The sequence below is a fragment of the Gracilinanus agilis genome, chromosome 4 (genome assembly GCF_016433145.1).
Source record: "Gracilinanus agilis isolate LMUSP501 chromosome 4, AgileGrace, whole genome shotgun sequence".
Classification (NCBI taxonomy): domain Eukaryota; kingdom Metazoa; phylum Chordata; class Mammalia; order Didelphimorphia; family Didelphidae; genus Gracilinanus; species Gracilinanus agilis.
This window is the reverse complement of record NC_058133.1, coordinates 132,054,157-132,081,198: the sequence shown is the minus strand read 5'-3', so window position 1 is coordinate 132,081,198 and position 27,042 is coordinate 132,054,157. Positions and strand designations below refer to the sequence as shown.

The following is a 27,042-nucleotide window of genomic DNA, read 5'->3' as shown; positions in this document are numbered from 1 at the left end:
ATATATATGTGTATATATATATATATATATATATATATATATACATCTATATGTAGTTGGGTGGCTCAGTGCATAGAGCACTGAGTCTGGAGTCAGAAAAACCTGAGTCCAAATCCTGTCTCAGACACTCACTAGCTGGGTGATCCTGGGCAAGTCATTTAACCACTATTTGCTTTAATCCACTGGAGAAGGAAATGGCAAACTACCCTAGTATGTGTGCAAAGAAAACCCATGGATGGTATGGTTCATGGCCTCACAAAGAGTCAGACATGAATGAGAACAATAAGCAGGTATGTCTGTGTATATGTCTACGTCCTCTACAGAGTTCTACACTGAGGCTTCAGTGTCTCTTGGAGGTGTGTGTCCCTGTGCTCTAGAAGGCCATCCTAGGGGAGCTCAGACAGTTTCTACCATGCTGGAAAGGCATAGAATATGGCCTCCACAACAGACCGAGTCTATTTTCTGAGGTTCACCCTAGCTAACTTCAGAGAAGCATGTTGCCGCTTATTCACCTGGTGATGAAATTATTTTTATTCATGGCAACCCATGAGAGAAAGAGAAACATGAAATGGCCCTCAGTCTTCTGCAGATCATTTCCACAATGGCAAGGAGATAAGGAAAGGGAACAGAGGATGCTAAGCAACACTCAGTTTTTAAACCATCAATAAACTTTCATTTGACTCAGTATTCTAATTATGAAACCTAAATGTGAGAGTTTCTAGAAAAGTACGAGGGCATTTATACTGCTTGTTGCTGTCATTGTTCAGTTGTTTCGGTCTAATCTGAATCTTCACAACCCATTTGGATTTATTTATTTATTTATTTATTTACTTATTTTTTGGCAAAGATGCTGGAATCGTTTGCCATTTCTTTCTCCAGCTTATTTTACAAATGAAGAAACCGAAGCAAACAGGGTCGAGTGACTTGCCCACGGTCACACAGCTAGTATGTGTCTGTGGCCAGATTTGAAACTAGGACAATTTTCTAACTCCAGAGCCAGCACCATGTAGCTTCCTCAGACATATGGCTAGAGGAGCCAGATCATAATAATCTTGATATCCTTGCTATAAATAAAACCTGAAGAAAAAAGGGAGCTAAATGGAAGGATGGTTCCCAGGTACTCTTCAGAAAAGCAAAGATAAAAGTTGGCATAGGGTATGGCTTTATCAGAATCCAAAAGTTACAAGAAATACTGTTTCATAGGATGTTTGATTGTTGCATAGTGCAATACTAATGATAAATATTTGCAAAAAAAATCATCTGGAACATAATTGCAGATTATGCGCTAATCATGCAAGAACCAGTTTCTGAAGAGGTGGTAAAGTGATTCCATGTAGAACTTGGTAAGATGTCCCAAGCTAAAAACAACAACAGATGCTCAGATGCTTTTGACTTCGACACAAAAATGAGAAATGGGGAGGGTGGGGAGAAGTCTATGGAAAAGCATGATTCATGAAGAAAGAACGAGACAGATCAAAGACTTGTAGACCACACAGAAATTTCACACCTCTGTATCATGAATACCTTTTAAAAAATTGCTTGGTGCTAGACATGGAAAACAGTAAATAACACTCTAAAGAATGATATTGATTTTATCTGAACATACAGGCAAAGACTTTTTATTGATGTGGGAGTTATCCCTGAGTCAGCTGTCTGTGTACGACTCAGAACACCAAAACAAGAATAATGAGAAAAAGATAGAGTGTACAATTGAAATGATTTAACCCTGAAGTATTTAAACCAATAATTTAAAATCAAAAGTAGGAAGTGGACTGTAATCAGTCAACAAACATTTATTAAGTATTTTCTATGTGCTAGGCACTGTGTTCAGCCCAAAGATACAAAGAAAGAAAAGATAGTCCTTCAATAGCCCTTCTAGAAGCTTACATTCTAATTGGGAAAGGGACATGGAAATAATTAGATACATAAAAGACATATTAAAAGTATGCAAGGGGCAGCTATGTAGCATAGAGTGCCAGGTCTGGAGGTAGGTTCAAATCTAGCCTCAGACACTTCCTAGCTGTGTGACCCTGGGCAAGTCATTTAACTCCACTTGGCTACTTCTTGAGTTCTGTCCCCCTGTTCCTGGGATAGAAAATAAGGATTAAAAATTTGGAAAGTTATGAGTAACTAGGGACACTGGGAAATGTGTAAGGAAGGACTTAAGCTCAATAGTGAAGGAAGACTAGGAAGCTAAAGGATAAAGAGCAAGGGAACAAATCATCCCAGACACAGGGGTCAGATAGAACAGTTATAAAATTGGGAAATGGTGTGTTTTATGCAAGAAACATCAAGTAGTCCAGTGCTGCTGTATTCTAGAGTGTTCAGAGGGCACTTAAAAAGTGAGGCTGGAGAGGTAAAGAAAGGATCAGGCTATGAATAATTTCAAATACCAGACAGAGGAGTTTGGATTTGATTCTAGAGATATTAGGGAGCACCAAGGCTCACTGAGCAAAGGAATAGAAATGAACTGGGTACTAACTGACAATTTTATCCAGAAGTTTAACCATTGTAAATTAACTGCCCCAACACAGAGTCCAGAAGAGCCTGGAGAGTTCCTTCATAAACACCTGATCTACTTGTCAGAGAAAGATGACTGTCAGGGATAAAACCAAGTAAGAATATAAATGTGTTGGTAAAATCTTATGAAAAAGGATGATTGATGTTTATGAGCCAAATTATCCCATAGAGAAGAGAGAAGCAGTGGAGAGTAAAACCAGTTTAAAGAAAGCTAGTCAAGATATCCATCTAAGCAAAGGCATTCCAAGGGCATTCAAGGATGAAAATGGAGAAAGAAGAAAAATGGAAAATCTTTGCAAAAATTGTTACAACAAATTGTTTTCTCCATCAAAGACAGTGGAACCAGCACTTAGCATAGTGCCTGGTTCATTTGTTGTTGTTCATTTGTTTCAGTCATTTGTTTCTTTATGTCCGCATATGGAATTTTCTTGGCAAAGACACTGAAGTGGTTTGCCATTCCCTTCTCCAGCTCATTTTACAGATGAGAAAATGAAGGCAAACGGGATGAAGTGACTTGTCCAGGGTCACATAGCTAGTCAGTGTCTGAGGCTAGATTTGAACTCAGGAAGATGAGTCTTCCTTACTCCAGGCCCTACAATCTATCCACTGTGCCACCTCCACCTAGCTACTGCCTGGTTTATAGTAGGCACTATATAAATATTTATTGACTGAATGAACCATCCCACTTGAACCCTGATATCAGTTCCAGATGTGCTTAAAGAGGAGTTAGAAATAGCACAGAAGGGAACAAAGGTGGGAAGAGCAGGTTAATTGGGCCAAATGTACATGGACAGACCCATGTTACACAACTGTGATGTTATTGAAGGAATAACATACAAGATATGTGAAGGAGAAGAAGATATCAAAGGCATGTAAGAAAATCTCAGACTCATATTAATACTGAAAAACATGACCAAAAGAACATCAATAACTCAACTTGTATCCCCATTTTCCTATCTATATAAAGTCTTTATGAGTCATCTATCTTTAATTGATGTCATCCTTGATAGACTATCTATAGGGAACAACCAGGCATTTACATGCAGTATTGAACAATGTACTATATCTTTACCATTTCATAATTAATGGAAAGGTATAAAGAATATAATGTTCCACTGCATTGATTGCTCATTGATTAAGAAAAGGCACTTGGTTCAATGGAACAAAACACAGTTTTACGGATTCTGTTAGAAAAAGTGTCTCCCATTGATACATCGAAACCATCCAAGATTTATTTGCAAATATAACAACAGAAATAACCCCATTGAGTAACCTTCTGATAATATTAGTAGATGTATAAAATGGTAAATGCAGTAGTATGGAAAAGCATTTGCTATGTGCTACGTGCAAAGAACTGTACTAAACAATGGGAATATAAATAGAAAAACAACATGCTCTTTAAGAATTTGCATTCTAATTGGGGAATACCAAACACAGAAAAGGTTATGTACCAGGCCAGTGGTCTGTTGGTTGCAGCAGAAGGGTGAGGAGCTTTTCATTTGGACCTTTGAGAAGAAGAGATCTTGGTGGAATTGACCCAGAGAGGGCTCAAGGTCAGACCACTAGGGAAAGAGTCTCATGGTGGTTCCAATGTCAAGACCTTGTGGTGGTCTCTGGGTATGTAGAGCTCAGGTGATTAGGACGGTAGGGGTAGACATTTGAAGGGTCCTTCAAGTTTCTGATTTACCCTACCTTCTAGGAGCCATAGTGGTCACTGGACATGAGGGGCCCATATTCTATTTTGATTGAAGTGATCCAGTGCAAAATCCAAGTCAAAGAAAATAATAGTGAGGTCCTCCAGATTGTCCTGTTTACAGATGATAATACATAGAGAAAGCATGAAACTCTTTCCCCACTGGTCTGATCCTGAGCCTTTACTATGTAAGTCCCTCCAGAATCTCTCCTTCCCAACTGCAAGACCTCTGACCCTACTTCTGCAACCAGTGGATGGGAGAGACTTTCCATTAGCATTGCACAAACCTCAAGACTTACCAGAGCTTCCTGGAAGACATCTGTAATCATTCAGAGAGTTTGGCCTGCCTACCCACACAGAAAATACCAAATGGATAAAGAATAACATTCCTCATTTTTCAGTATACATTTGGTTGGACATACTATACAGTTGGCCCATCATTATGTATATGTGGGACAATGACAATAATAGATTGTGCCTAGAATTGAACAAAAGGAGAAGATAGTTTTAACTTCAGAAAATTGCAAAATTCCCATGAAATCAAAGGCTTATGTTTTTGGTACTAACATTCTACCAGTATTGCTTGATTGCAGTGAAATATGTAATATAGCTGCCTCCAAAGAACCAAAAATGAGTATCTCAGCAAGGGAGACAGAGAAGTACATGGCTGGTGTGAGCATGTTGCAATATATAATCAATAAGAAGCTATTTAAAAAAAAAGTAGTAAAAGATGTCAACAAGGACTTATGTGACAGGAAGAAAAGACAGAATGGTCTACAGGCCAGAATAATAGAGGAAAAATAAATAACTAGAGTGCTCCACTGGTACATCTTCATGTTGAGTGAAATTGAGGCAGCCCCCAGCATGTCGAGTGGACCATAATCTTTCAGAAGGTTATGGATGAGAGTCACAAAAGGATGGGAAAGAATGGATTAAGATTCGATATTAGGTTTCCAGGGAACTCCCAAATCAATGAGATAGCAGTCTATTTGAGTATATGTATTTGTGTGTCTACATGTAGACAACAATAACAATTTGAGCAATTAATATTTTTCCAATTCCTTAGATCTTTTGTATTTAGAAATTTTGTGTGAAAAGTGTTTTATAATTGTGTTAATATAATTCCTGTGTTTGCTTAGGCAAATAGAATCGCAAGTGTTGTTTAGAATGATTTTAAATGGAATTTATCTTTTTTTAACTTTGCCGCTGGACTTTGTTGGTAATATATAGAAATGCTGATGATTTATGTAAATTTATTTTGTATCCTGCAACTTTACTAAAGTTATTAATTATTTCAAAGAGTTTTTGGTTGATTCTCTAGGATTTTCTAGGAATACCATCATATCAACTGCAAAGAATGATAGTTGTTTCCTCATTGCCTACTTTAATTCCTTCAATTTTTTTTTCTTTCCTCATTTCTAGAACTAGATTTTCTAATACCATATTACATAATAGTGGTGATAATAGGCATTCTTGCTTCACCTCTGATCTTATTGGGAAGGTTTCTGACTTATACCCATCATAGATGATACTTGCTGAAGGTTTTAGGTATATACTAGTTATCATTTTAGGTAATGGCCCTTTTTCCCCTGTACTTTCTAGTGTTTTTTTTTAAATTATTTTTTAAACCCTTAACTTCTGTGTGTTGGCTCATAGGTGGAAGAGTGGTAAGGGTGGGCAATGGGGGTCAAGTGACTTGCCCAGGGTCACACAGCTGGGAAGTGTCTGAGGCGGGATTTGAATCTAGGACCTCCCATCTCTAGGCCTGACTCTCAATCCACTGAGCTACCCAGCTGCCCCTTCTAGTGTTTTTAATAGGAAAGGGTTTTATGTTTTGTTGAAGGCTTTTTCTGCATCTATTGAGATAATCATGTAATTTCTGTCTGTGTGGTGAAAGTGAAGGGAAAATGGAAGAAGGTAGGAGGAATGGGAGAAAGGAAAGAGGAAGGGAAAGGAAGGTATCGGGTCCCCAGCCCCAGTGGGGGGAAATTGACCAGAGCCCTCAAATGAATGATCAGAGAGCAACTTTAGGGTTTTCAATAGCTAGGTTTTATTTAAATTAAGAAAGGGAAAACTAGGAGGTAGGAAAAAAGGGAAAAAAGCCTGAGAGAGATCAGGGTCTCAGGGTAGAGAGCGGAGCTTCCAGCATAGAGAGTGCTGCTTCCAGGGTTGAGAGAACTCAGGGTAAAGAGCTGAGCTTCCAGCATAGAGAGAGAAAAGGCACCAGACTTTTCTCTGACATCTCCCACCAAAGAAGTGGGAGTTGTCAGGGGAAGTTGTAGCAGAGAGAGTCCTGGGAGTCATAGTCTTCCAGGGCTTACAATAATTCCAAATGAGATATGTCAATTTGGTCATTGATATGGTCAATTATGCTGATAGTTATCTTAATATTATACCAGTCCTGCATTCCTGGTGTAAATCCCAACTGATCATAATGAATGATTCTTGTGATATATTACTGTATTCTCCTTGCTAATATCTTATTTAAAGTTTTTGCATCTATATTCATTAATGAACTTGGCCTATAATTTTCTTTCTTTGTTTTTTTTTGTTCCTGGCTTAGATAATAGTACCAGATTCATTTCATAAAAAGAATTTGGTAGGATTTCTTCTCTGCCTATTTTCCCAAATAGTTTATATAGTATTGGGATTAATTGTTCTTTAAATGTTTGATAGAATTTACTTGTGTAAAAAGGAATTCTTTAATTTCTTGAATTTAATGGGGACCTGGATGTCCTCTTACCATAGAGATGTGTAGTGTGATAATGAGATTATCCCTACCCCTGACAGGAAGTAGGAACCGGGGAGCCCCATCCTGAGCCAGTGTCAGTTGCAGGTTGTCAATTGCTGACAATTAAGAGTCAGTTGTAGACAGTTGGTGGGGGAGTGGCTGACAGTGAGGGCTGGCAGTTGCAGGTAAGTTTGCTGCTGGGCTTGAGTTGGTCATTGTGGGTTGGTTGCTGGTAGTGTGGGTTGGTGTTTGGTTGCTGGCATATAAAGGCGGGCCTGAGCTTACTGAGAGGGCTTTTGGCTTTGGCCTTTAAAAGGCTTTTTGCCTCTGGGATCTCTAGAGAATAGGAAGTCTGTCTCATAGGCAAGGATCTGCTGTCAGTTGGCTACTGACAGTTTGAGCTGCTATAGAAAACTGATTGAAGGAGTGAGCAAGTAGTGGCTATCCATTATTTTAGGGAGTTAGGGAGTTAGTGAATAATTTATAGATAGAGTAGGTTAGATTAGGCCTAGCTTGTGCAGGCAGAAGAAACTGTCCTCAGACAACAGTTTAGAGGTAGTATTAGGAATTTTAGGTATATTTATAGGGTATGAGATTAGTAATCTTTCTTTCCTCTTTTCTATCTTTACTTCCTTTATTATATTCTTTTACTATCTCTATTTTAATTAAACTAAATTGTTAATGGTTAAAAGTTGCTAGAAGCCCTCCCCCAGCTTAAAGGAATAATATGAATTCATAACTCTACTATATTCTTGTTAAAACTTAAATTATTAAAATCTGCTCTCTTATTTTGTCAAAACCCCTACTTTAACCCTTACAAAAATGTTTGATAGAATTAACTTGTGAATCCATCTGGCCCTGGGGATTTTTTCTTAGGGAGTTCATTGATGACTTGTTCAATTTCTTTTTCTGATATGGTATTATTTAAGGATTCTACTTCCTCTTTTATCAATCTGGACAATTTGTGTTTTTGTAAATATTCATCCATTTCACTTAGATTGTCAAATTTATTGAAATATAATTGGGCAAAATATCTCCTAATGATTACTTTAATTTCCTCTTCACTGGTGATGAGTTTACCCATTTCATTTTTGATACTGATTATTTTTTTTCTTATTTCCTTTTTTAAATCAAATTAACCAACTCTGCCTATTTTATTTGTTTTTCATAAAACCAACTTCAAGACTTATTAGTTTAATGGTTCTCCTTCCTTCAATTTTTAGGATTTCCAATTTAGTCTTTAAATAAGGATTTTCAATTTATTCTTTTTCTAGTTTTTTTTAGTTGCATGCCCAATTCATTGATCTGCATTTTCTCTATTTTATTGACATAAGTGTTTAGAGATATAAATTTCCCCCTAAGTACTGCTTTGGCTGTATCCCATGAATTTTGATATGTTGTTTCTTCATTGTCATAATTATTCTTATTAATAAAAATCATTGATTGTTTCTATAATAATTTGTTCTTTAACCCACTCTTTTTTTAGCATTGGATTATTTAGTCTCAATTTTTTATTTATCTTTCCATGTAGGCTTATGCTTTATGGTCTTTCATTACATTTTTATCTGAAAAGTATGCATTTATAATTTCTGCTTTTCTGCATTTGGTTGTGAAGGTTTTATGCCCTAATGCATAGTCAGTTTTTGTGTAGGAGCCATATACTGCTGAAAAGAAGGTATATTCCTTTCTATTGCCATTCATTCTCTCCAGAGATCTAACGTTTAGTTACTTAGTTCTAACTTTTCTAAGATTTCATTCACTTCTTTTACTTCTTTTTTGTTTATTTTTTGGTTTGAGTTATCAAGATCTGAAAGGGGAAAGTTGAGGTCTCCCATTAGAATAGTTTTACTGTCTATTCCTGAAGTTCATTGAATTTCTACTTTAAAAATTTAGAGGTAAAGCCGAAAATGTTTTTAGTATGGATATTTATTGTTTGTAGTACCTTTTAGCAAGATGTAATTTCCTTCCTTATCTCTTTTAATCAGATTTATTTTTACAATAGCTTTTTCTGAGATCAGGGCAGGCAAGATAGGTTCTGTGCCAGCCTCTTACCTTTACTCTGTGTGTTTCGGCCTACCTCAAATGTATTTCTTGTAAACAACATATAGTAGAATTCTGTTTTTTAATCCACTCTACTATCTGCTTCCATTTTATGGGCAAATTCATCCCATCCACATTCCCAGTTATGATTACCAATTATGTATTCCCTTCTATCTTATTTTCCTCTTTTGATCCTGCTCTTTTTCTTTTCACTCCATTCTTCCTCACCAAGGTTTTTCTTTTTTGTCATCCCCCCCCCCAATTTTCCTTCCCTCCTATTACCACCTCCTTTCTCTTGTCTTATTCCCCTCCTACTTCTCTATATGGTAAGATAGGATTCTATATCCCAATGAGAATGATTGTTATTCCCTCTCCAAGCCAGTTACAATGAAAGTAAAGTTTAAACATTGCCCATCACCACCCTCAATCTTCCATCCTCTGTAATAATTTTTCATGCCTCTTTATATTATACAATTTACCTCATTCTACCTCTCCCTTACCTTTTCTCTCAGTGTAAGCCTCTTTTTCATCCCTTGATTTTTTGCATATCATATCATCTTATAATTTATAACTATATTATAATATGTATTATNATTTTTCATGCCTCTTTATATTATACAATTTACCTCATTCTACCTCTCCCTTACCTTTTCTCTCAGTGCAAGCCTCTTTTTCATCCCTTGATTTTTTGCATATCATATCATCTTATAATTTATAACTATATTATAATATGTATTATATTTATATATTAGGTATAATATAATAAAAAGATTATAATATAATAAATAGGACAGAATCAGCTTGCTTCCTCACCCTCTGTCTAAGTACACTCCTTCTAACTGCTCTACTACTAATAAGAATTTTGAAGCATTACAAATATTCTCTTTCCATGTAGGAATACATAGTTTGACCTTAGTGAGTCCTTTAAATTTTCTCTTTTTTATTTAACTTTTTAGGCTTCTCTTGGGTCTTGTGTTTGGACTTCAAATTTTTTGTTTGTCTGGTCTTTTCCTCAGGAATGCTTCTGGATATTTGCTATTTTATTGAATGATGATTTTTCCCCTTGAAAGAATTTACTCCATTTTGTTGGATAGGTGACTCTGGGTTGTAAATCTAGATCTTTCACTCTCTGGAATGTCATATTCCATGCCTTCCAATCCTTTAATGTAGAAGTCACTTGGTCCTATGTGATCCTTATTGTAGCTCCATGGTATTTGAGTTGTTTCTTTCTGGCTGTTGCTTGTATTTTTCTCCTTGGCTTGGGGGCTCTTGAATTTAGCTATTATATTCCTGTGAGCTGGCATTTGAGGATTTCTTTCTGGAGATGACCTATTGAGTCTTTCAATTTCTAATTTACTCTCTTGTTCAAGAATATCTGGACAGTTTTCTTTGATAATTTCATGTATTATGATGTTCAGACCTTTCTTTTTATCATGGTTTTCAGGTAGTCCAGTAATTCTTAAATTGTCTCTCCTAAATCTATTTTCAAGGTCAGTTGTTTTTTCAATGAGCTATTTCATTGTTTTTTCTATTTTTTCATTCTTTTGATTGTGTTTTGTTGTTTCTTGATGCCTCATAAAGTCATTAGTTTCTAGTTGTCCAATGCTATTTTTTAAGGAAATAATTTTCTTCCATCAGCTTTTGAACTCCATTTTCATTTGGCCCATTTCTTCTTGCATTTCTTTCATATCTCTTTCCCATTTTTTCTCTACCTCTATTAATTGATTTTTTAAATCCTTTTTGAGCTTTTCCAGAATCTAAGTCCAATTCATATTTTTCTTTGGGACTTTGCAAGTATTTGCTTTGTTTTCACTGTCCCCCTCTGTGTCTGTGCCTTGCTCTTTGTCTCCATAAAAATTCCTTATGGTTAACTGTTTTTTGTTTTGTTTTGTTTTTTTGATGTTTGCTCATTCTCTCAGCCTTTTTCTTGATTTTCCCTTTTATTTTAAAGGTAGGCTCTGTTCTCCAGGAGGATGGGGCAACCTCTTAAATTTCAGCCCTTTCTTGATGCTATCCTAGCCTTATTTCTGGGTTTCTGCTAGTTTCAGTTCTTCTAAGATGGTATAATGACCTATGGGCTGGGAGCTCTGAGAGCCACCTGCCACTGCTGATTCAATTATCTCCTGATTCTGCTGATGGCTCAAATTCTAGCCTCACAGTTGGGGCTAAACCCAAACTGGGATTTAGGTCCTCACCACAAGCCTGGACCCCCACAGATCAGGCTGAATAGCACAGACTGTCCTGGGCTGGAATTCTGGACCTCACTGTAGGTTTGCTTGGAACTTTAGGAGTTGTGCATTGGGTTGGATTGCTATTGGCCCAGGTAGGGTCTCAGGGTCTGGATAGTGGCTTGGGCCCAGGTTCAGAACCTGGAACAGTAGTTGTGGTATGTGTGTGCATATATGTGGAGGGGCATTGGTGTTGGCTTGCTCCTTATTCCTTGCTGTAACCTCCTGCTGGCTGTGCCCCATTTTCTCCATAGTGCCTCAAATGTTCACTGCCTAACTTTTAGGTTGTTCTCTTCATGAAAGTTGCTTCATTCTGCTTCTTTGTTGGTTCTTTCACTCCTGTATTTGTTTTTTGGTGCTATTTTAAGAGTGGCTGGAGGGAATTCTCATGGTGATTTCAAGTTTCCCTGCTTCTACTCTGCCATCTTTACTCTGTATCCTCTCTTAGTTTTTATGCCGTTGTTCTCCCCTGGTTCTCCTCCCTGTCTGTCTGCTTCTTCTCATTCTCCTTTTCTGGTAATCCCATGAGTAATTCCCTAGGTTCTATTCTAGGCCTTCTTCTCTTCTTCTTTTATGGAATCTCATTTGATTATCTTAGCAGCTCCCATTGGTTCATTTATCCTCTCTATGAGGATGATTCCCAGAAAAATATATATAGTTCTAATTTTTCTCCTAAACTTTAGGTCTGCATCATCAGCTGTCTTTTAGACATATCAAATTGAAAGTTCCATATGGTTCCCAAATTCAACATGCCTAAAATAGAACTTATTATCTCCCCCCACCATTTTCCCCTCTTCCCAACATTCTTATTACATTTGAGATCACCTTTTTAGTCACAGAGTTTCACAAACTTGATCAGATCATCTTTAAGCCCTAACTTTCAGTCACCTCATATGTTCTTCAGTTAAATCCATCATTAAATCTTGTCATTTCTACCTTCACAATATCTCTCATATATCTCTAGTCACACAGCTACCACCATAATTAAAGTCCTCATAACCTCTTACTTAAACTACTGCAATAAAATTTAAAAAATATATTTTTCCAACTAGAAAAAATCTGCCTTCTTTTCCTTCCACTCTAAACCCATCCTGTTAACCTGGAAAATGAAAAAACAAAACTCCTGTTACAAATGTTTATAGTTGAGCAAAACACATTTCCACACTGTCCATATCCAAATACACATAGATATAATATGTATATTTGTATATATATATATATATACATATATATTCTACGAGTCACGTCTATCAGGAAATAGGTAGGTTTCATTAGTCTTCTGGAGTTGTTGGTCATTACATTGATCAGAGTTCCTAATTCTTCCAAATGTATTTGTCTTCACCATATTGTTGCCATTGAATAAATTGTTCTCCTAGTTCTCTTAACTTCACTCTGCATCAGTTCATATAAGTCTTCCAAGTTTCTTTGAAACAATCCCCTTCATCATTTCTTAAAGCACAATAAATAGTATTCAATCACATTTATATGCCATAACTTATTCATCCTAGTCCTACTTGATAGGCACTTTCTTAGATTCCCATTCTTTAAGAACTAAAAAAGAACTCCAAATATTTTTGTGCATCCTTATTTAGAATTAGTTTTGTTTTGAATTTATCCTTCCCTTAGTCCATCCTTTTTCTAATTCTTCCATCCCTCTTCTCCCTTATGCTTCCTGTTTCCCTGTTGACTGAAATGTATTCCTGTGCTCAGCTGTGTATATGCATATAACCTGCAATAACCTTCTAATTAGTTTCTCTACATCAGGTTTCTCCCTATTCTATTCCATCCTCCACTCAGCTGTCAAAATGAATTTTCTAAAATATGTCTGACCATATCTCCCAGCTAGAAGAAGAGCTCCACATGGCTCCCTATTGCCTTTAGGATTAATTATAAAGTCTTCTGTTTAATTTTTAAAAAAGCCCACTATAAACTGTTTCCTTTTTACCTTTCCAGTCTCCTTATATTTTATCCCCCTCTCCCTGACCTTCCCATTCATTCTGACATCCTGCTAAGCTGACTTGAGTCCAGAGATGTTCCTCACCCACAACACTCTATCTCTCAACTCCATCTTTTCCCAGAAAGATACGCCATCTCACCTCTAGTTTCCTTGCCATTCTTCAAGATTCAGATCAAAGACTGCCTTTTGTAGGATCCTCTACCTAGTTTCCCCATCCGCTGACACCTTTTTTCTCTGAAATTGCCTTCCATCTGCTCTGCATACATTCCATGTATATCCTATAGTGAATATTAGCTTCTTGAGGGCAGAGACTATTTTTGTCTTTTTTCATATCTCCAGCACTTAGCACAGTGCTTGGCAGATGGTTAACCCATAACAAATGATTGTTAATAAATAACTGACTGAGAGAAAGGTGGAAATGAGAAGTGATTTTCATTGTGGACTGATAGTGTTGATGAAGCTAGAGATTCCTCTGCTTATCCTTCCTGTTGTAGGAGCCCTTCAGAGGAGCAGAGCTGAAATATTTTTCCCAAGAAACTCTTGAAACCCATCATGTACTCCAAAATTTCCTCCCCTCTTTGATTTATTTCCACCTTCAAATAGAAGTCGGTTTACTACTAAGTGCTTTTCTGGTCTTTACATTTGTTAATATCTTTTGATAAGACTGTTTTCTTTGAAATCACTTTCCTTTACATAAAGTTCATGAACAGTGATAACTGCTGCATACTGTCAGTCAAGCCATCAATCATTAAACATTTATTAAGCATCCTCTGTGTGCTGGGAGCTTTGCTAAGTACTAGGGCAGCTAGGGGGCACAGTAGATAGTTATTTACCTCATTTGCCTAGCCCTTGCCTTTCTGTCTTAGAGTTGATACTAAGACAGAAAATAAGGATTCAGAAAAAAATCTGAATGCATGTTGTAGCTCCCTAGCAGTCCCTGAGGGTTGGTAATGTTTCATTTTTGTCTTTATATCCTTAGCACCCTTGCACTGTCTCGTTTAATAAATGCTGGTTGAATGGAATTAAATATCCATGCACCTTAGCTTTAAATTGCACATAGGCAAAGTTTCCAGGGATATGTAGATGAAATATTAAGGAATGATTTTCACAGCTGACCTTTTGCCACAATTGGATTTTATTTGGTAACTAGTTAATGTTTATTGAAATCTAATGCTGAGCGAGAGGCTGTGCAGAGCAGATGGTTCTCTATTTTCTACACCCAATGGTCAGACAAGAAACACACAGATGGTTGAATCCAAATGTGCCCTGGTCACATCTCAGTGGACAGATCAAAAATCTTTCATAGTCTGGGCTAGAGAATCTCTCCAAAATACAGCCAGAGCCATCTCTCCCAGGCATTGCTATTTCTCTATAAACAGTTTCTCTGATCTCCACCCAATGCATCCATAATCCCATTGCTCTGGCCTTTAGTCTAACACACTCAGTGACTGGAAGCAACCTTGAATGTAGATTCATTACAAATTATTTATCTCAGATGAAGTTGTTTCTCTTTAGAGGTTCCATCCCAACAGCAAGTTGTTCCCTCTAGCAAAACTATGGCTATGGATAGTAAGGAGTGATGACCACACAAATTAGAATCTAGGGTGATTCCCTGCAGGCATGCAGGCATAGCCTTGGGGGAAAACATTACAGTAGGCAATGGTGAAAGATCTAAGTCTCATTCCTAAACTGATACATTGAAGAGATAGTCTTCACTTTATTGAAGAATCTGCTACAGCATTCATTTTAAAAAGTGGACTATCCTACATCACTGGAAATATGATTCAGTTTACAAAAACCAGTTTATTATTAACTTTTCAGGAACACATCTGTTAAATGAAATATGAAAGAGCTATGCTTAAATTGATTTGAGGTCACATTCTTCTTTTGCTACCAATTACAGGAGTCAAAAGTTTGTTTTTCTCTTCCTCTTCTGTTCCTAAAGAATTAGAATATTCAATCCGTAATTCAACAACAGATAAAATGGAGTGACTTGCCCAGGGTCACAATTAGTATGTATCTGAGGCTACATTTGAACTGAGTTCTTCACTACAGGGAATATATAATCCCTGCTTTTGCTTATTTACTCATCTGACCTCCTAGAAATTAGGAACCATTTGAAAAGGCAAAGCCAAATTTTCTCATTAAAAAAGAAAAGATAGATGAGAGACTCGGGCAATGAGACCAACAAGTTGTTGAGTATTTGCTCTTTTTTTTTTCCAAAGTAAGAATGTTGCAGTAATATCTGGTATTTTATTTTCTAGTTTTCAAACCCCATGTCTCTAACAAAGATGAACAAAGACAAATGAATAAAACTCTTCCTAATAAAAGACCCCTGCTTCTTTTATCTTAATTTGCAGGTTGCCTGAGACCTCTGGCTTCTGCTAATGGTTACGTCAACATGTCTGAGTACCAGTCCAACTTCCCCGTGGGAGCAGTGATTGCCTACCACTGTTTCCCAGGATTCAAACTAGAGGGGTCAGAGTATCTCGAGTGCTTATATAACCTTATCTGGTCATATAGTCCACCCAGGTGCCTTGCTTTAGAAGGTAACATATCTTATTATCTTCTTTGTTTTATTGAGGTCTATTAAAAATGTACACTTGATGGAGAAAAGCTCAGAGAAAATGCCTGGTTTCCCCCACAGGAGTGTATCATGCCCTGACCTAGTCCTGAGTCTGTAGAGTTATTTAGAACATGTTTCATGAGATCATGTTGACAGTTTACGGAGAAATACAATTTGCTTCTTCCATCTTTCTGTTTCAAACAGGGGAGGAGGAGGGAGAATAGAATGAAAGTTTCAAGCATCAAAGGCTAAACTGAAAAATATCACTGTGTTAAATGAATTGTCTTATAAAATTAATTTTTCTCCAACAAATGAAAACAGATTGTATTATAGCATCATATATCTCACCCATTTTTTCACTGTTATGTCGGTGTTTTCACTGTATTTTCATGTACTTTATAGCTGGGTTGTAAATGTTTGGCTGCAAGTGTGCATGAGACAGCCTGAAAGCAACAGCTTTATTTCTTTTAGTTATATATGCACAGACGTGTGCTTGTGCACAAACCTGCCATTACTTTTGAAGGCAGTAAATACTTGAGTCCACTGACCAAAGAGCAAAAGACAAAGAAGGGGGAGGGATGAAATTTGTCAGACAAAAGGAAGGGCCTGTAGGGATGGAATTCATATGAAAACTTCTCCTTGGCATAGGAAATGTGTATACCCTTCTCCTGTTGCTAGACAGGGGCCAAAGCCATAAATAAAGAGCTCAATTGGGTTAGATTTTGCTCCTACATCATCTGTAAAAAAAGGAGATTGGACTGGATGATCTCTAAGATACTTTCCAGCTATAAATACTGGGACACAAAAGGAAGAGAAGTTAATGTACTCCTTGTTTCTATCATCTCTAGCTCATGGTATGAGTGGATGGGCAGGGAGCCGGAGTTGGGAGATATGGCCCCTTTCTTTGAGGAGCTTGCCAAAAGAATTTGCACTCTAATTAAGGATGACAAACTCAAAGGAAAATAAGAGAATGGTGACATGACAATAGTGCACCAAAATCAAAGATTCACAGAGTTGGAAGGTTCAGAGGTCATCTATTCCAATCTGTATCCAAATAGGAATGGCAACTACAACATCCCCAATAAAGGGTCATCTAGCCTCCTCTTAAACACCTCCAGTTTTTTAGGAGAATTCACCATCATGAGGAGCTAAGACCCCTATTCTCTTTTTCAGACTACCAGTTGCAAGAAAATTTTTCTTCATATTAAACTGAAACTTAGGTCTTTGCAATTTCTACCTACATTTTCTTATTCCATACTTTAGATCTAATCAATCAATCAATCAATCAATCAATATAAACTCCATGCAAATAGGAATTATTTTATACTTTGTACCGATGTCCCTAGTGCTTAGTGTAGTACCTGGCACTTTACTATTGTTCAATCATTTTTCAGTCATGTCTGACTCTTCATAATCCCATATGGGGTTTTCTTGGCAAAGATACTGGAGTGGTTTGTTGTTTCCTTCTACAGCAGATTAAGGCAAAAAGCAGTTACTCGACTTGCCTAAGGTCACACAGCTGGTGAGTTTTTAGAGAACATATTTGATCTCAGGTCTTCCTAACTCTAGGTCCAGTGCTCTATTCTTTGAGCCACTTTGATGCCTCAATATGTGGCTGGCCCTAGGAAGCTCTTAATAAGTACTCACTGAATGACTGATCAACAAGCATTTATTAAGTCCTAAGCAATATGCTACATGTTAAAGATGCAAATACAAAGAATGAAGTAATACCTATTCTCAAAAAGATTCCAGTCTGTTGGGGAGCAACATATACATATTTAAGTATATATGGAATTCTTATAAAGGAATAAATACAAAATAAATTTAAAAAGTACTTGAACACAAGGAAGTTAGGCAGGGAAGGCTCTAGCAAGAAGGGCTATTAGGGCAGACATGTAGAAGTTAGACAGTTTGAGCTGCATCTTAGAGGAAAAGAGGGATTCTCTGAGATCAAAGAGAGGAGAAAGTACATTTCAGGCATGGAGAATAGCTCATGCAAAGCCGATGTAGTGCTTTTTGGGAGGATTAGAGAGAAGAACTATTAGAGAGAAGAATTATAATCCAAACTGGATTATAGAATTTTGGAAATGTTTAATGTATAACAAGACTGGACAGCTCAGGGGACAAATTACTATGCCTGGAGTTGGGAGGGACTGGGGTTCAAATCTTGCCTCAGATACTTTCTAGGTGTGTGGCCCTGGGCAAGTCACTCAATTTGCTAACCTATACCACTCTTCTGCCTTGGAAGTGAACAAAAGTTTATATACATACATACATATATATACATATATATGTATAGTATCATATGTATATGTGTGTGTGTAAAATAAAGCCAAAAACAAGTTTTGCAAATCTTTGAAAACAAAAAGAGAACATATATTTTGTTCTAGAGGTAATTTATTGAGTAGAAGAGTAACATGGTCAGGAAAATCACTTTAGTAGCAGCATGGAAGATGTACTAGAGTGGTTTGAGATTTGAGTCAGAGACCAGTTAGTAGGGTATTGCAGTAGTCTGGGTAAATAATTCTGAGAGCCTGATCTGAAGTGAGTTCACAATTCAGAGAGTAAAAGGATGGGGTCATATGACAGAGATATTCAAGTAGAAATGGCAACATTTGGCAACTGATTGCACATATAGAATGAAGGAAAATGAGAAGTCAAAGATTACACTGAGATTCTAAAACATAAGAATGTCAGAGCCTTTGGGAGAAATGTGGACATTTCAAAAAGGATAATGAGGAAGAGGTAATAAGATCTGTTTTGGCCATATTGACCTTGAGATATCTCTGGGATATCAAGTAGAAAATGTCCAATAGGCAGTTGGTGGTATGGGACTGAAGCTCAGGGAAAAGATTGGGACTACATAGATAGTTCTATCAATGATCTGCATAGAGATGACCAATAAACCAATGGTAGGTGATAAAGTCACCACAAGAGAGTGTGGAGTGAGAAGAGAACTCAAGAGAAAGCATTGAGGAAACCCTCAGAGCTAGGAGTTATGATAGAGATATGAAGCTACCAAAGAAGAATGACACGCAGGAGGAGAATAGATGGATAACCAAGATGGAGTACTGTCAAGAATACCCAGAATTAAGAAAGTATCCAGGAGGAGAATCCAGGTCAGCAGTATCAAATACATATAGGCCCCGGATTAAAAAAAAAATGAGGACTGAGAAAAAGACCATCAGATTTGGAGGTTAATGGAACACTGTTGACTGAAATGAATTTTGGTTGGTTGATGGGGTCAAAGTGTCGAGTAGTGAACAGCAACAGAGGAGAGATAGAACTATAGTTGGAGAAGATACTAAGGTCTGGTGAAAAAATTTTAAGACTATGGAGACTTGGACATGTTTGAAGAGTATTGGGAAAGATCCATCAAATAGGGAGGGGGGTTGAGAAAAAGGAAGGGATAATTTAGGATTCAATTTTAAATCATGTCAATAAGCATTTATTAAGCACCCACTATGTGCCAGACATTGTTCTAAGTGCTAGGGGAAGGAGGGAAAGAAGGAAAGAAGGAAGGGAGGGAGGAAGGAAGGAAGGAAAAAAGAAAGGAAGAAAGGAAAGGTAGGAGGGAGGGAGGAAAAGAAAGCCATCTCTGTATGCTCCTAAGAAGCTTATTGTCTTATGCGGGGAAGCAATATTCAAATAACTGTGGAAAGATATGTACATGTTGAAGATAATCTAAGAGGGAAGGAACTAGCATTAAGGAAAATGAGAAAAGTCTTTTTGCAGAAGGTGAGATTTTAAATGAGAGTAGAAGGAAGCCAGGCAAACCAGGAGACAGAGATGAGGAAGGAGAGAATTCTAGACATAGGAGACAACCAGTGAAAATGGTTAGTCTTAGAGAAGTTTGAGAAATAGCTAGGAGGTCAGTGTCACAGAATACCTTGTAAACTGAGGCACAGACTCTACAAAAGTTATGTCTCTCTTCCTGGGAGGGTTACTTGAAGAAACCTATGAATTGTAGGGCATTGTAACAAGCACAGACCTCACCTGAGCCCTCTATCCCACTTTCCTTGAACAGGAAGAAAAACAAGAGATATTAAGTACCTGTAAGATTAAAGACATACATGCATATGGGAGTAAATTGGTCTAGTACAAAAAACTCAAAATATAGCTGACCAGCAACTATTTTTATAATTCTTAGTGAAGGGAGACAGGAAAGGGGGTAGAAGGAGCTGATCCAGGGTGAGATATGGAGTGGTATGGATAAAGAGATCTCAGGAATGGCATGTTGGATACTCAGGTTTGCAAGCAAGGGGGAAACGAATATCTCTGGTACATATTTTTAGCTAAGATAGCAAAATAAGAGTATGAAGTGATTCAGTTTCAATGTTTCAGCAATACAATGATCCACTGAGCCTCATATGTCCCATAGTTGAGGCCAAATGATAAATTTAATCAGAGAAAGAAAGTCTGAGATCAGAGATAATCAAGACTGGGACTAGACAAAGCACAAGGACTTTGGTTATCTCATTTCAGAGAGAGTTTGTGAGAGTTGGTATGGAATGTGTCCAGCCTACTCTCCTAGAACTAAGAGAGCTGCTTTCTATGATTACTTCATCCAGGTGGTTACTTTCAAAAACATGTTCTTCAAGTTACTCTGAGACGATCTGTTTCTCCAAATCACTCTGATTCCCAGGTAAATGGAGTCAGTCTTACATATTTTCATTACCCACATAGTAGGGCAACTCTAGTATATCAAGATAGTTATCAACATAATAATGTAACACGGAGGAGAGTTAAGATATGTAAGAAAACTGGAATGGTAGGAAGAGGCCAGATTATAAGGGGCTTGTTGGAAGAAATTGTTGGCAAACAGGGAAATGGATGGAATCAAGTGTACTTGTGGCAGGATTAGCATTGGCAAGGAGAAGGTCCATTTCTTTTCCAGGGAATGAGGGAAAGGAGAAAGAAAGTGGGGAATTATGTCAAAAGGTTTTGAGATAAGAGAAAGGGAAAAGAGGGAGCTCATGGCTAATGGCCTCCCTTTTCTCAAAAAAGTAAGAATATAACATACTCAGCTTATAAGGTAGGGAAAGGGAAAGAATGGAAGGGAAGAGAAGGTTTGAAATTGTTCCTGTGGAAAGGGAGATTGATTATCAGCTAGAGAGAAATAAAATAATTAGAATAGCCAACATTTATATAGTATTTTAAGGTTTGTAAAGCATTTTATATGTATTATATATTATTTGATCCTTATAACAGCCCCATGAGGTACATAGATGCTATTATTATCCCCCTCTTAGAAATCAGGGAATTGACTCTGAGTGGTAAGATATAGAGGACAGATAGATATTAAATGTCTAAGGTAGGATTCAAACTTCCTCACTACAAGTCCAGCACTCTGCCCACTGCACCCCAGCAGCCTTTGCCTAGTAAAGGTCCATTTGAAATTGGATAACATAAATTTATGGTGTACTCTCTTAGCACAATTGTGGGGCTTCCTTTAAGTCCTGGTGGTCTTTCAAATATTAGAATAAAGCCAACTCTTGTTCAGGTTAAAAATTCATAGATTCCTTCAATTATTTTCAAGTCCCCTCACTTTTCTGGTCAGCCTCTTTTGCATGTACTTGAGAAAGATGTCAGTGTCCTTTCTAAATAGATGCCCAAGCCTGAATGAAATACTCAATTGCTGTCCAAATAAGACAGGGTACAGTAGAACCGGTATCGCCATCATTCTGGATACAGTGTTAAAGGAACTCAAATTTGCATTATCTTTTGTGGCTGCTTTCACACTACTGACTCACACTGAACATTCAGCCCTATTAAAAAAAATGGGTTTTTGGTGGTTTTTTTTTTTAAATATATGAAATGTTGTCCAGAAACTTATTTGGACAGTTGATTCTTCTGAACTCAGGCAGTATTTGTACTTATCTGTTGTCCATGAAGATTCATGAATATCTATCACTGATGCTTTCTTTAAGAAGAAACTCAGAAGTCACTGAACATGGCCAGCAAACACAGCACAGAAAGAAATGAAATTTACTACATCTTAACAGAAGGAGAATGACTCATTACTGATGTGACGTTCATTTCCAAATCAGTTTATCTATGTATAGTTGGATCATCAACTGTTCAAAGCGAAATTCAAAATCACTATTAAATTAAGGGAAAGTTAAAAATGAGAAGACGCCACATATGGTTACAGAAGCTCTAACTCAACCTATCTAAATGCTAATATCAAAGAAAGACACAAACAGAGGAGGTGAGGAGAAAAAGGGAGAAGAAGGGGTGAGTAAGAAGGAGAAAGGAGGAGAGCAGAGAAAAGAATAAGAAACAAGAGAGGAAAAAAAGAAAGGCATTGTTAATATTTCCTGAAGTTGAACTAATACAAAATAGAGAAAGAGTTCAGATTATGGAAGAGCTAAAATATCAAGCAAAGGAACCTGAAATCTACTTAAAAGATTCTAGGGAGCCACTGAAGATATTTGACAACAAGAGTGATATAATATCTAGTCACTTGATCATCTCTAAGTCTCAGTTTACTTACCTATAAAATGGAGATAATGAACTAAGAGAACATTGTTCACAAATTTGTTGAGATTAAAAGAGGTATATGTAAAATCCATTTTGAGCTTTAAAATGCTTTATAAATATGAAATCTTATTATTCTGTTCACAAGAAAGATTATTCTCACTGAAATATGAAACATGGATCAAAAGGAGAGAATGTAAACAGGAAAACTATCTAGGAGGCTGTTAGAGTAATATAAGGAGGTGGTAATAGGGTCCTGAATTAGCATGGCAGTAGTGGGAATAAAAAGAGAGGAAGGCATAGATGGGAGACATATTGCAGAGCTTGATTTGGGAAGTTAACTGATTGTAACTCCTAAGAAGTACCAGAGTGGTAAGATTCAAAGGTAATACCCAACACTGAGAATTTAAGAGAATAGATGAATGGTGTTTCTGTCACAAAGAAATCAGGAAGGAAGGAAGGAAGGAAGGAAGGAAGGAGGGAAGGAAGGAAGGAAGGAAGGAAGGAAGGAAGACAGCTCAGTTTGGACCTGATGAGTTTAAAGAAACCGTGGGACAGCCAGGAGCCTAGAAGGACACAAAAGCATGGTTAGAAAGGTAGAAAAAGAACCAAGAGGGATATAATGTCTCTGAAGCCAAAGAAGAAAGAGTATTCATTAAAAGCCAAAGTAGCAGAGAGATCAAGCAGGATGAGAAGAGGAGACAGACAGACAGAAAGAAAGAAGCCATTAGATTTGGTAATAAGAGGCCACTGATGACTTTTGAGAAAGTAATTTCAGTAGAATATTAGAGAGGAAAACCAGAATGTCAATGGGCAAGGAGAAGCATCATCAGTTATAGATAATTTTCCCAAGAAGTTGAGGAATGAAGGGGAAAGGAGAGATGGGACAATAGGAAAGTAGTTAGCTTAAACAGTGCATATATAAATAATAATAATTATTATTATTATTAATTAGGTGGCACAAAAAGATGAAAGAAAGATTTTTTTTAGGATTTAGGGAGGCTTAAGCACAGTAGTAAACAGATGGAAAGACAACACTGGTAAAAAAAAATGGAGAGCATGGGGGATGGGGGAATTCCTGCTGAAATAAAGTCCTAGCAGAGACAGGAGGAAATAATATCAATGATTGCAAATAGGCTTAGTCAAAAGTAGGGATAGCAGAGTGAAATAAGCAGAACCAGGAAAACATTGTACACAGTAACAGCAATATGCTAGTGTAGAATGATCAACTGTGAAAGACTTAGCTACTCAGCAATGCAATGATCCAGGACAATTTTTAAAATGTAAATTTTATCTTTATTATCACACAAAACACACTTCCATATTGGCCATTGTTATAAGAGCATATTCATACAAAACCAAAACCCCAAAATAAAACTAGAAATACACTAATGTGAAAGATATTATGCTTTGATCCACATCCATCCAACTCAAAAGTTCTTTCTCTGGCAGTGAATAGCATTCCCTGTCAAAAGTCTTTCAGGATTGTCCCAGATTATCACATTGCTGAGAATAGTCAAATTTTCACAGTTGACCATTGTACAATATTGGTGTGTCTGTGTACAATGTTCTCCTGGTTCTGCTTGTTTTGCTCTGCATCAGTCCATGTCAATCTTTCTAGCTTTTTCTGAAATTATCCTGTTCTTCATTTCTCATTAGCATAATAGCATTTCACCTTCTTCATGTACCACAGTTTGTTCAGTCATTCCCCAGTCGATGGACATTCCCTCAATTTCTAATTCTTTACCACCACAAAAAGAAATGCTTTAAATATTTTGTATAAGTAGCTCCTTTCTCTCTTTTTAATAGCTCTTTGGGATATAGATCCAGTAGTGATATTATAAGATCAAAGGGTATGCACAATTTTATAGCCCTTTAGACGTAGTTCCAAATTGCCTTACAGAATTATTGGCTCAGTTCACAACTGCACCAAAAATGCATTAGTGTCCCAATCTTCCTTTATTGTCATACTGGCCAAACTGAGAGGTGCTAGGTAGTATATCAGCATTGTTTAATTTGCATTTCTTTAATCAAGAGTGATTTAGGGGACAGCTGGGTAGCTCAGTGTATTGAGATCTAGGCCTAGAGATGGGAGATCCTAGGTTCAAATCTGGCCTCAGACACTTCCCAGCTGTGTGACCCTGGGTAAGTCACTTAACCACCATTGTCTAGCCCTTACCACTCTTCTGCCTTGGAACGAATATACAGTATTGATTCCAAGATGGAAGGTAAAGGTTTATTATTTTTTTTTAAAAAGAGAGTGATTTTTTCATACCATTACTGATAGCTTTGATTTCTTCATCTGAAAAAAATATCCTTTGGCCATTCATTTGGAGAATGGCTCCTATCTTATACATTTGACTTAGTTCTCTTAGATTTGAGAAATTAGACCTTTATCAGAGAAATTTGTCATAATTTTTTCTGAGTTTTTTGTTTCCCTTCTAATCTTGGTTACACATTCATTTTGCTTGTGCAAAAGCTTTTCAGTTTAATATAATCATAAAATTATTCATTTTACATCTTATAATACTCTCTGTCTCTTGTTTGGTCATAAATTCTCCCCTTCTCCAAAAATCTGCCAATTAAACTATCCTGTGTTCCCCTAATTTAGTGATGGTATCACTATATACAAATCATGTATCCATTTTGACCTTATCTTGGTATATGGTATGAGATATTGGTCTACACTTAGCTTCTGCCATGCTGGTTTCCAGTTTTTTAAGCAGTTTTTGTTAAATAGTGAGTTCTTATTCCCAAAGCTGGGATCTTTGGGCTTATCAAACACTAGGTTGCTAAGGTCATTTACCTCTGTATATTGTGTATCTAATCTACTCTATTGATCCACCCATCTATTCCTTAGTGAGTACCGGATTGTTTTGATGATTCCTGCTTTATAGTACAGTTTGAGACATGGTACTGTTAGGCCTCCTTCCTTCACATTTTTTTTCATTAATTCCCTTGATATCCTTGACCTTTTGTTCTTCCTGAGGAATTTTGTTATTATTTTTTTCTAGTTCTGTAAAATAATTATTAGTACTTTGATTGGTATGGCAATGAATAAGCAGATTAATTTAGGTAGAATATAATTTTTAATATATTAGCACTGCCTACCAATGAGCAATAATAATATTTTTCAAATTGTTTAGATCTGACTTTATTTGTGTGAAAAAATGTTTTGTAATTGTGTTCACATAACTCCTAAGTTTGTTTTGGCAAGTAGATTTCTAGGTATGTTATATTGTTTAGAGTGACTTTAAGTGGAATTTCTCTTTCTATCTCTTGCTGCTGAATTTGGTTGATAATATATAGAAATACTGATGATTTGTGTGAGTTTATTTTGTATCCAGGACATTTCTGAAGGACTTATAACAAAGAATTCTAGCCTCTCCAGAGAAAGTACTGCTGGAGTCAGAATTCAGATCAAAGCATACTACTTTTCACTCTATTTGTGTTTTTATTTGGAGATTTGGGTTTTAGATGAGTGTTCTCTTACAACAGTGAACAATAGAGAAATACATTTTGCATGATTATACATGTATAACCCAGATCAAATTGTTTACCATCTCCAACACATGGGAGGGAAGGTGGGGGGGGGTGAGACAATTTGGTTCTTATAACTTTAGAAATTATTACATGTAACTGGGAAAATAAAATATCTTTTTAAAAATAGGAATAATGTTTGTGATAGCTGGAAGGAGGTTAGAACAGTTACTACTGCTGAGAAGCTTTGAGAAAGGAGAAATGCTAAGAGATCTCATGGTAAAAGGATTAATCTATGTGAAATAGTAGGTCATAAATGTGTTAAGGGTAATGTCTGGGGAAGACAGAAAGCAGGATCAAACCTGTAGGGATGTAATAGGAAGTTAGGGAGGGTAGCTGGGGTAGCTAGGTGGCTCAGGGGAATGAGATCCTGGATTCAAATGTGACCTTAAACACTTCCCAGCTGTGTGAACCTGAACATAGGTCACTTAACCCCAATTGCCTAGCCTTTTCTGCTCTTCTGCCTTGGAACAGATACTCAGTATTGATTCTAAGTCGAAGGTAAGGCTGTTTTTTATAGGGGGGCAGGAGTAGTATAATGTTTATATGTAACTATTTTAGTAAAGAATTCTATTTTGGGTTTTGCATATGTGTGTGTGTGTTTTAAGTAATGACAATTGGTTAGAAAAGTATATTAATATTTTGGTTATATATAATAGGCTTGCCATTTAGTTCATAATACCATGTCCAAGATGGTACTGTCCACTGTCCAAATCATTGTAATTTGTGGCAAAATACATATGATGAAAGAAACGTCTTAAAGAGGCCTTTCTTTGCAAACCCAAACCTACAAAATGGAAATAAGGATCATAGCTACATGAACCTAAGTATTTATTTGTTTGGACAACGTAAAACCCCTTAGCACCTATTTTGTGCAAAGCACTGAGCTAAGAGGTGGTTAGTAAATGCTGCTGACTGTACAATGTTATAGGATTAGGGGGGAAAATTGAGGCTGCTAGATGACTCAGTGAATAGAAAGCTAAGCCTGGAGATAGGAGGTCCTAGGTTCAAATCTGATCTCAGACACTTCCTATCTGTGTGACCCTGGGAAAGTCACAACTCCCATTGCCTAGTCCTTACCTCTCTTTTGCCTTGGAACCAGTACACCATATTAATTCTAAAATGGAAGATAAGCATGTTTAGCAAAAAAGAAAGAGAGAGAGAGAGAGAGAGAAAAGAAGGAAGGAAGAAATGAAGGAAGGAAGGAAGGAAGGAAGGAAGGAAGGAAGGAAGGAAGGAAGGAAGGAAGGAAGGAAGGAAGGAAAGGAAGGAAGGAAGGAAAGGAAG

At 36.9% G+C, this 27,042-nt stretch overlaps 1 protein-coding gene across 2 annotated transcripts in view; it reads left to right on the top strand.

The window, feature by feature from the left end:
- The window catches only part of SUSD4 (sushi domain containing 4), a 244,160-nt gene that overhangs the window by 155,704 nt on the left and 61,414 nt on the right, over nucleotides 1-27,042 (top strand). Inside the window, exons 4-5 of one of the 2 annotated variants that reach the window (XM_044674035.1) lie at nucleotides 15,530-15,718; nucleotides 24,276-24,281. In XM_044674035.1, the coding sequence (XP_044529970.1) occupies nucleotides 15,530-15,718; nucleotides 24,276-24,281 (195 nt within the window). The remainder of the gene's footprint in view (nucleotides 1-15,529; nucleotides 15,719-24,275; nucleotides 24,282-27,042) is intronic. The other variant, XM_044674034.1, reaches the window with a different exon arrangement.